Genomic DNA, 11,454 nt, shown 5'->3' with positions numbered 1-11,454 from the left:
CTAGTCTGTCACTTTTTGCCACAGATGAAGTATAGAGATTATCTTCTGCAGCACCTCATAAGATTTTAATCTGCATGCAAAATCTAAAAAAGCTGACAAAAATTTCTATTGGGTTGTAGTAAGCTAGACAAAGCCAGACTACTAATAAGAAAATTTAGCTCAAATAAGATTTAAAATAAAAGTTCAATTTTTATTGGTTCTGAAAACATCTGAAATTTTTGAACTACATAGCTATGACTTAATTAACAAGTTGTTTATGGGGGGGGATTTGTTTCTAGGCATATCTCGATGAACTAGTAGAGCTCCACAGAAGATTAATGACATTGAGAGAAAGACATGTACTGCAGCAGGTGAGGAGCACTCTCATGGAATATCACAGTGTGCTCACTGACATTGTGAAGTCACATCTATTTTTAATAGTCTTCAAGCCTGTATAAGGCATATATAGCTCATTACCACTTTTAGTGCAGTGTAGGAGATTTTTACTCATACTTTAAATTGTGATGTCAAACTAAACGACAAATTTTAAAAAGTCTGAGCTAAATTTTTCACCAATTCATTGTTATGTTTCTCAACATACTGTTATCAATAATTACAAAAACAGGATGGGAGAATTGATACAGCTGTACACTACTTTAAAGATAAAAGTCTTGTTGCTTTGTCCTAAAAATGACTAGCCTTTTCACAGAAACAGTTAAAGATGTTTTCAACAGCAAACATGGAATTAAAAACAAAACTCACTTTGAGCAAGAACACAGTATATTCTTTGAGTCTTCTGAAGTAATGGAAGGAGTCAAATATGAAAATGTGCAAACCATGAAGGCTTCGGATTATTGAAAGGTTATGCGATAATAAGAATAAAGAACAGTGTTTTGGGTGCCATTGTCAGGTACCATTGAATTACAAATGGTGAAGCTTAAACAATAAGCACTCTTAACAAAGTAGATGTAATTGTAGCACAGGTGGTTTTATGATGTCTAGTGCAATTATGCACCAGCTGTGGACATGTTGTAAAGAGGGAAATTTTAGCACTTCTAAATGATTGTGATCACTCATGAAATTTCTCAACACGCAGATAAGCATGTTAAAAATATTTTTGAAGTCCCACCATTAATCTGTTTATTAGTTCAGGGTCAATATTGTGAGTAAAGATGAGTATACAATTGAGAGGTCAGTGAAAAGGAAGACTTTGGTTAAGGGTATTCTTAGAGAAATGCTAATAGCTTTGTCAGATTTCATAAATTAGGACACAAAATTATGCATATTGGTTATAATTCATATTTAATGTTATGTTGTTTCCCAAGTTGCCCTTTGTCTGCAAAGGCAACTAAACCACACTTTCAGAATGGTGGCAAGGCATATTTTTATCTACATTGGGAAATTGCTATGCAGGAGGCTAAAATGTAGGAATTGCAATACCCTCTCCACATTACATTGTTCTTTAATTTTTTAAGTGTTCACACAAAAAATGAGTGTGAAAAAGCCAGTATGTTGTAAATTTATTCTCTAGCTTGCTTCCTGAGCACTTAACTGCCCCAGGTATTCACATCATAGTTTTTTAATGGTTTCACTTCTGGTAGACCTCTCTAGCCAGTATTAGGCACTATTCGTATAGATCTGCACCACTGACCTAGCGCACCATAAATCCCATCTTTCTCTGGGGCTCTGTTGACACCCTGCAGGGCATAGACTTAGGTGGCCTCAAGTGAAATTTTGAAAAACTTCCCCAAAAACGTTTCTGCAAAACAAAGATGAAAGCAAGAAAGAAACATTTTTTTCCCTCATGAGGGTGGCCTAACAGTGTAACAGGATGATTAGCTGGATTTATGGACAGACTACAGGCTAGGACAGTGGTACAATTCTGTACTGATGGCTGGTAATTGTGTAATATTGGCTAGAGGTCTACCAGAATTCAATGGAAAAACAAGTTATTCACCTGTTTTCTGTCAGTCATTTTGCACTAGCAAATGGTCTATGCTGTTAGAAAACAAATAATGCCAGTTAGTTTTAAAGCCTTTAATTCCTTAATATTCTGCAGTTCATTATTTGATATGATTTTATCAGTTTACAGAAATGTGTTGACAGTATTGAATGGATAACTTGCAGATAATCAGTGCATCTCTGCCTTACAAATAAACTGCCATCTCATCCTAAAAGTCCGTACTGCTTTGCAGCTGTGTAGCTACAATGAAATATTTCCAGTGAGCACAGAAATAAAAAGAGTACAGAACTTGGAAAGTTTTTAGGAATGAACATGAAAATTCTAGATCAAGAAATACAAGTATGTACAGACTATATGAGGTACGAAGGTTAGGAGAGCAAGGGATAAATCTGTGGTGTTTACTGCAGGAAAAGGGATTGAATGCAAAAAACATGCAACTATAAATAGCTGCAAGAGTTATAAAGGTGGTGGAGTGGTGGTGGAGTTCTGTCTTCCTGACTGGTGATTGTAATTTAATTAATTTATGTCGGGGCAGATAATAACATCTTGCACATGTCATAGTCTGCTACCTACTAACCTTTAAGGAATTTTTAGAGAAGGGACTTGAAAGAGAAGGATGAAAGCACTGATCATTCAGAAGAGTTGGATTTTGAAACTTGCACTGAGGGATGTGAAAAGAGGAGGACAAGTTTTTGCAGTCTCAGTTGCTACCAAGGCTATAGGCATGACAGCAAAGAGGGAATGCATCTCAGTTGGAAATGAGAAATGTATCTGTTTGAGAATGTGGCTCTTTCCTAAGAGAGCCTTTTCACTTTGTAAAAGGAAGCTGAAATAAATCTACAAAATAGAGTGAGGAGGCATGAGAGATGCAATACTGAACTACTGAACAAATGCCTGGATACTTAGCTAAGTAGTCCTGATGGAAAATTATAGTTGTGGATATGTAAGAATTGCCCAAGAGGGAGAATGCCAGTAAAAAGAGTATTTGACCAAGAAGTTAGTCCTGTGAGAATCACCTGAAAAAAATTTATGGTAATATTGGACCATGGCTAGGCAGATACTGGTCTGAAATTACGTTTAAAAAAAATACTAAAAAAATCTCCCACCTCTTTTACTGTAAAGAAAGGGTTTGGAATTTGCAGTGATGAGGCACTTTTTGTTTGTTTGTTTGAGATTTTTTGGGTTTTCTTCTAATTCTGTGGTTTCCAGTGAAATAGGTAGGGATAACTGAGTCTGCAATCAGGTGTTAATGCTACATGTCCCATATACTTAATTTTTTCTGTCTAAAGCTGTGTTTCTGACTGCATTTTCAATGCAGAGGATGTTAGCATGACCCCATGGGAGGCAGCAGGATTTCTGGTAAGACTTCGCCTCTTACTATGAGGCATCAAGTCATATCTTCTGCTGGTGAAAAAATCTCCTTAAAGTAAGTGCACTAGACAGCACAGGCATAAGGAAGAATCTAGGAGTATGCAGCACTGCTGAAGATTGCATTGCTCTTGTTCACAAGGTGCTTAACTTCAGGTGGCAACTGTCTTCTGAGCAAGGTGCAGCTTGCAGTTCTGGAAACCATCAGATGACCTAAAAGCCTTCATAAACTGAAAAATTGCTATGTCATAGTTGCACTTTGGCTTCCTTAAACAGACACAGTCATTTGGTTGTTTAAAGGCAGGTAAATAGTTGTACTAGATAGGTAATGATGAAACTGATCTGGAGAGACATGATGTAAACAGAGGTGTGCATTACTGCAGAAGAGCAAAGCTTACTATAGCAGGAACAAATAGGGTATTTTGTTCTTTGAAGCCTGAGCTCTCAGAATCAAACATTTTGATGCTGTGTTTTTAATATCATAGTGGTCAGACTTCCTGGCAACTAATCTCAACCTTTTATTCTTCTTCAAGTATTTCTGAATAGCAGAAGGATGTGTATGCTAATACTGTAAGTCATTATTTTTCGTTGACTGGCATACACACAGGTGTTTTTCATTGAGCTGTGTGGGTTTATCTTTATAAATTTTTGTACATTCATTAAAATTTTGGGGATTCATTTCAGTCTGATTTACAAGGTGCCCTGATATTCTGTATTTCTTGATGAGTGGATGATGGGTAGGTTTAAAATGTTTATAATTTCCTTTGGCCTAGAGTTTAAAAGCCCAAGCAGAACCTGATCAATAAAAGTGCTTATCAGTGTTTTAAAAAATACAATGCTGTTTAAAAACACATGTGGTAACACTTCCATGTAATCTTTATTTCTAAAATCACATATATTGCTGAGAGGGTTGTGAGGGGTGCTATTCTTCCACCATAACACAAGGAAGCTTTAGACAGAATTGTTCAATGTAGCTACATCTTCCTGGCCTCGACTTCTGTAAATGCCTTGTGCAGTCATCTGACACAGTGGATATTTGGAGAGATACCAAGTCTGAGACTAGATTTCTAACTTTACGAAAGGAGTCTGGATTGATTCCTTAGCTTTTCTCTTAGATGAAGCTCAAGAGAGTGTAAAAAATGAGGATGTTAACATACGTAAAAGTTTTCTTCTGATAACAATCAGTTTTGTCCCATTTGATTATTTTTCCTCTCATGTTAATTGAATAACAGTAGGAGATGGAAAAGTGCTACAAGAATCTGTGAGTCAAGAAGTGGACAAATGAAGTGGGCAATGTTACATTAAAAAATCCCATATGGGAAAAAAAGCCTAGAGGCCCAGATTTAAATGAGGTGTTGAAAAGAGCAGGTTTGTTCCTAAGTACTTCCACAATTTTGCACAGCTGCAAACGAAGATAAACAGATTTTACTTTTATATTTTTTCAATCTGGGAAATAGGAAGTGATTGGAATGGGAGATTTTTGCTGTAACAAGCATTTTCCTTGTTATTTTATCTGGTTTCCATTCTGTTTAATCCACCCTGAGCTGTGTGATCCCATGCCTGACAATACACATGAAGTTATTTCATTTGTCATAGTCTCTTCTTGTCTGGTCTGAGGAGGAAAAAACATCACAGGGAGGAGAACATTATAAAAAAATTATTTAATTCTTCTGAGTTGGTATATTCCTACAAGATTAGTAATTTTAAGGTATATTCTGTAAACCACATGCTCCTATGTATGTATCTCCTGCAGCTGTTGAGGAGTAACAGTCAGAATAAGCCTCAAACACGCAAGGAGTATCTAACAGCAGTGTTTCAATGGCAGTGTTTGTGTAAGCCCTAGAAGAACTAAATGGGTTTCAAATTGAAGGGTGCAAACAGGACATTAAGCCTAGCCTCAGTGCATAGAAGGGATGGTTGGAGAGAGACTGAAACAGAAGGGCAATGTTCTGTCAGTCCAGGACACTACCTAGAGGACCCCTTCAGTAGTGGGTGCCTTTCTGTGTACTCACTTGGGATGTCTCTCTATTGGAATGAAACAGCTCATAAGAGATTCATAGCCATAGTGTGTTGGTACTGTGTTAGCCCTATCTGAGAAATAATACTTTGGCTTTCCAAGATTTGGAATGGGTTTTTTAGGTAGGTGCACTTAGGGCTTAACATATCTGTAGTTACTTTTTACAGCAATTGAGTATGTGTTGAGTATGACCACTTTTTAAAAATGTGGATTACCACTCAGAGACTAATGACATCAAACCTGCAGAAAGGCACAAGTTAGGTGTGTAATGTTGGTTTCTCAGAATCACAGAATGATTGGGGTTGGAAGGGATGTCTGGAGGTCATCTGTACTGACCTCTTCCTGTTCAAGCAGGGACACATAGAGGCAGTTACCCAGAACTGTGTCCAGATGACTTTTGGATATCTGCAAGAATGGAGACCCTGCAATCTGCCAGGCAACCTTCACCAGTGTTTGGTCACCCTCACAAGAAAAAGTGTTTCCTGATGTTCAGAGAGAACCTCTTGTATTTCAAGTTTGTTCCCAGTGTTCCCAATTCTGTCACTGGGCACCCCTGAGAAAGAGCCTCTGCTTTCTTTGCACCTTCTCTTCAGATGTTTGACACATTGGGAACAACTCTCCTGAGCCTTCTCCAGGCTGAAGAATCCCAGCTCTGTCAGCCTGTTCTCATAGGAGAGATATTTTAGTCCCTATTCTTCTGAAGAACTCCTAACAGCTCTTCTCTTTCCTTCTTGAAGGAAAGCTGTTATTGTAGACTAAATGGTAATCAGATGTGATCTTATGCCATTGGGAGGAATCTTTCATAGCTGATTTGGTTTAAAGAAATTATATGTCTGTTATTCAAGAAGTACCTGCTAGTTTGTGAACTAGCAGTTGATAAGAAAGCTCTTGAATGCTTTTTTCTTTGATCTTCTATGAGGATTGATTTATTTCCTTTGCTTTCAGAAAGGCTTATGCCAATTATTTTCTAAAGTAACCTGCTTAGCACCTACGCACACAGTACATATTCCAAGCAGAGATCTGCCTGGGTTTTTCAAATTTGTTTCAGCTTGGGGTGGATGGGCGAGGAGACTGTTGCTCTCTTTTACTTCTTTTTTTTTCTTCTAATTTTGTTTAAAGCCTGATATATTTTGTTTCAATATTTGAAAAATATATTCTCAATAGTAATGTTTAATGGAGCAGCAGATGGGTAGGCTGGCATTGTAGTTGACAGTAATCTAAAAATAAAAGTAAAATAAAAGAAAGGAACTGAGTAATAAAGGTAATGGTTTAACCTGGAAGTATTGGGGCTGTTAAGCTTGGTTTATGCCTTTGATATGTTAGTGGCATGTTAGTACATACAGCGGACATGTAAAACTGCTAAAATGTTGAACTGCATCTTTTCTTTCCTTTCAGATAGTAAATCTTATAGAAGAAACCGGACATTTTCATATCACAAATACAACCTTTGACTTTGATCTTTGCTCACTGGATAAAACCACAGTCCGTAAACTACAGAGTTATCTGGAAACATCTGGAATCTCCTGAGGATTCAGCATCTGGCTGCATCAGAAACTGTTCTTTAAGTGAAACATTCAGAATGGTGCAACCAAAATGAGGGTGGGGGAAAAAAACAATCCTCGTTAGCTTTATTTTTCCTTAAAGCCAGTCATCATCTCTTGATAAGGGAGAGGAAAAGTGACAAGACTCAAAAGAATCACTCTTCTCAAAAAGAAAATGCTCTGAAAGAGTTTGCCTGGATAGCCTTGAAAAACAAACAAAATTACTTGGTCTTATTGAATGTGTATGGTATCATGTATCTCTCTGTGGTGTTCCAACCCACAAGGTGAATGCATGTTCAACACACTGCCTTATTACATAACTGATCTATTTATTATTATATACATGTATTCTAAAGTCAATGAGTCATTGAATGACACTACCAGATACTGCAAGTAGTGGGATCCCATATGTGCTCTTTTGATACAGGACTATCACAAGCCTAGTAACCTTATTCATGTTAAAATGCCACTACTTGCTGTCTTTCTCTGAAACACTACAGTCTTGTTTCCAGTTTTGCAGTTCCAGGAAACGAGACAGAAACTTGGGGATCAAGCTGTGGTCCTATATTTTATTTCCTGTCTCCAGGGCAGGTTGGACCACAGCAGTTTGGACTGCAACAGGTTGGACCACAGGTCCTTGATTCTATCATTTATTGATCTTGACCATGGTAGAAAATGCACCAAATAGGATCATATGACTTGCTGTCTAGCCTTAGTGAATAAAATAGTAGGACATTTAACAAAAAATGTTATGTATACTGTCCTGAATCCAGCATCTTTTGCAGTCTACATTCTTATGTCTGTTTTGATGTTATAAAATTAAATATATGTAAGAGTGAAGGTTTTCTGCAGGATCATCGTAAAAGAAGAAATACTGGTCCTGTCTTCTAAGGAAATGTTGTAGAAAATTCTTAATTTGGAGCTATTTATTACTATGAGTTTCAACACTCTGCTGACAGTGTGACAGACTCACTTTTACCATAAAATTATTTGCATAACATTTTTGTTTGTTAATATGGTCTGATTAGTTTGGTTTTGGTTTGTTTGGTTGTTGTTTTTTTTCTGTTTTTTGTTTGTTTGTTGCTTTTTTTGTTTTAGTATCTGTTCAATAACCTGATTGTGTTTCCGGAAGAATTTATTTTATTTAAAAATTAGTACTTTTTCACACCATCCATTATTTCTTAAAATTAGGATCCTTGTTTATGCTTTATCAAATGAGGGAATGTGTGCTCAGTTTCACATCAAAGCTCCATGCTCTCATATTGCTGATGGTTTCTTGATTAAGTCATTACTCTTCTATTAGAAATTCAAATCTCCCAATGAAAAGAGAAAATAATTTTAAAAATACTTCTGGATGCAAAGGTTTATTCAGGTTTACCAGCCTTAAAAATACATCTTGTTTCTGGACAGGCCAGTATGTCATGTGTAAACTTATATGCCACTTGTAGTGTGTATATGTAGAGCCAAACAGTAGTATCTGTATGACTTACTCTTTAATGCACACAGTTTGTGCAGCACTGTAAAACTAAATTCCTATTGGGGTTACTTCTAACTCAGATGCTAAATCTTAATGCTGTTTCTTTTAAGTCCAAAGAAAATTTTACACTTTACTCTTTTGAGAGGGTGGGGTATACATCAGGTTAGGGAGCTTTTTTCTTATTTAAAATGTTTGACCTCACTCTGCAGGAAGTCATTTTCAGGCTTCCCAAGAATAAGTGTACTTTTTCAGTAATGTTATGGCTCTCATTGATGATTGGCATGAAGCATACTTGAAGCATTATGTTGTTCTTTATAGTCCATGTTTTAATGTGCAATTGGGGTATGAGGGGAGGAGGAGTGGAAGTGTAATTTTAAAGATACTTTTGACAGGAGGCAAGTGATGGTGGGGAAAGGGAAGGGCTGCATGTAACGGGGATACACTTCAATTTTTATTCATTATTTTATATGAAAATGTTTGGAAATCTAAAAGCAACTTTAAAAATATTTGGTCTACCAGTGTGTGTTCACCTTCATATCTTTTGGTTATTCCAGATATACATGGAATTTTTTCCACTTGATTTTTCTGTGTTTTGTAGTTAAAAACTCACTGAGGTTCCAGAGGGGAAGAATCCCATAACACTTCTGGTATGACTGTTGCACTGTTTTGTTAGAAGTGGTGAAATGAACAATTTTACCCTTAAAATATCAGATAAGCTTTATTATACACAGAGAACTGAGGTGGAAGAAAACAGCTAATAGGAGAGCAGGCGTGAAAGGGAGATGACAGCAATTACAGCATCAAGTTAGTGCTGAATTTAATGCAAATTATTGATCATCCTTAATCTCTTAAACTTTTAATTCAATGGGAGAGGGATGAAAGTAGACTACAGTTCTCTGTGTGCGTGTTTTGACTTTTTCACAAAACTCTGATAGAGTAAGAGTTACTAAGTGCTGATTTAAATAAAAAAATTAGCTATTTTCATCTAATTTTGTATGCAGAAACAAAATAAATCCTTGTTCATGTAGTTTCAGTATTGATATTTCTCTTAAAGAAAATATATCCTTCCAAGCCTTTAACGTATGATAGTGCTCATATACGAGCATTGGTCTTTGGGATGGGTTGAAGTGCTTTGGCAATAAGTGTTTTGCAGTTTTACTTAACATCAAGCTGTTGAAAAACAAACTTAGTGAAAATTTGGATTAATTCTTTGACATGACCAGACAAGGAGGTTAGAACTAAGTTGCAATATCAAAAAAATAATTTTTGGCATAAATGAGTCACTGTTACTAGAACTGTAGTTGTATCCAATAGTAAGGCAGTTTTCATCTCACCACTGACTTCACAAAGTGGATGTCCAGTTGGGTAGACAAGCTTTACTATCTTCTAGAAGTTTGAATCCACTGAGAGGCTTAAAAAAATTTTAGTATCATCTGGATTTAAGGCCATCTTAATCCATTCTAAAGAGGAAGCTCAAAAAGGAGGAAGGGGCATGCACTGAAGTGAGGACAGTCTTCCACAGTAAACAAAAGGCATACACAGGTTTCAGGCTTTGGATTGTAAGAAATGGTGGATCATTTCTCTTTCATTTTCCTTGGCTGGATGCTTTTAGGTTAAGCCTATGCTTTCAATTTCAGAGGCAGAGTACACAGGGTGTACAGGTGGAGAGCCCAGTGCATTTCTCTTGAGGTTTCTTATAGTCTGGCTGAATATTATTATGAGTTCTTGGGTTTTGCCCCAGCCATTGCCCTTCTTTTACATTCTTTCAGTGAAAGAAAGTATTTTCACAATCTAGTTTAGGTCCTTGACCCTTTCTTGCTAAGTATCATCTTGTTTTCTTAGAAGCTATGCTAGTGTTTTGAGATCTCTCAAATAACCTGTTAATTTCAAGGCCCATTACTTGGTTTGCAAAATGAATGGGAAGGCTGTAGAGTAGTATGAAGAGAAAATAACCCTGTTTAGTTGTTGTGTGCGTTAACTTAATCCAGACAGTGCTCTGGTAGTAGGATGTTTGCTTCATGCTGTCTTTGTTCATGCACAAAAAACATCTTTTTACTGCTTGCAGTTCAACAGCTGACAGCATAGCTTTTAGCTAAATCATTGCAGTCTATGGAGGGACTTGTTATTTTTGTGTTTGCTCATGGGTTCACTCATTTGCAGTTTGTTGTAGTGCAATGTGCTGGAATTGAGACTTACAGTTAAAATTCTGTGCGACCTTCAGCCATAGTAGGAGATGCAAAAATAAGCATTGCAAAACATGTCCTGAAATTTAGCAAGTGCAAGGCTTGTGTTTTTATGAGCCTCAATGGTTTTCTTAATTACGAAGCAGTATACAGTAGAAGGTAGTGTGCACCAGGAAGCTATTCTGTACACTATATGAAGAAGCTTTACTGTTGGGTGTAAACAAGTTTGCACACAGATGACGGGGAGTAGAACATTTATCTGCAGTGATCTTGTTTGTGCTTGGGGGTTTAATTGGTGCGTTAACACAGCTAAACCAATGACATTTACAAGACTGACTCTGTGTCTGAGTTAGCAGATAAATTAACATCTGAGGACAATCACACAGGCCCTTACTGCTTGAGTAAATGCAAGAACTGCAACATTACCTGACAGGAAAGAGGAGTATTACCATGGTGAGAACAATACCTTTTGGGGGAAAACAGGGAGGGGTGGAAAGAGACAAGAAGTAATCCCTTAGTAGCTGGATGTGGTTCCTTATGTTAACATGAGAATAGAGTTTGCTCATCAGCAGTTCTGTCTGCTTTAAGACGTAGTGAAATCTTGCAGCTTCCTTGTTTTACTGCTGTAACAATGGTGTTTCTGACTTGATGAGAGAGAGATGTCATGCATCATCATGCAAAAAAACCCAACAGTCTTATGATTTGAGATGCTAATGCCTGTTTAATGTTTGTTTGAGTATTGCATCTTATTTATAGTCCATGTATTACCTCAGCCAGATTGATTCTACTGCAAAGAAATAATCATGCCTTTTTCATTTTTCATTTAATTTTCCCTGTCTGCAAATCTGAGAAAAGTCAAATGTAGGTCTATAAATACAGCAGAAGATGTCGTTTCATATTCATTCAGTGTAATTCTGACTGGAAGT

General features: G+C 36.8%; 1 protein-coding gene across 1 annotated transcript in view; it reads left to right on the top strand.

Moving 5' to 3' along the window:
• Positions 1-6,854, top strand: part of MLLT3 (myeloid/lymphoid or mixed-lineage leukemia (trithorax homolog, Drosophila); translocated to, 3) — a 113,145-nt gene extending 106,291 nt beyond the window's left edge. The window contains exons 13-14 of the mRNA XM_010008487.1: positions 279-350; positions 6,723-6,854. Of these exons, the coding sequence (XP_010006789.1) occupies positions 279-350; positions 6,723-6,854 (204 nt within the window). The remainder of the gene's footprint in view (positions 1-278; positions 351-6,722) is intronic.
• Positions 6,855-11,454: the final 4,600 nt, after the last annotated feature.

Source organism: Chaetura pelagica, unplaced genomic scaffold, assembly GCF_000747805.2.
Source record: "Chaetura pelagica isolate M959 unplaced genomic scaffold, ChaPel_1.0 scaffold232, whole genome shotgun sequence".
Lineage (NCBI taxonomy): Eukaryota > Metazoa > Chordata > Aves > Apodiformes > Apodidae > Chaetura > Chaetura pelagica.
Note: the sequence above shows the minus strand (reverse complement) of the source record. Positions and strands in the feature narration are given on the sequence as shown.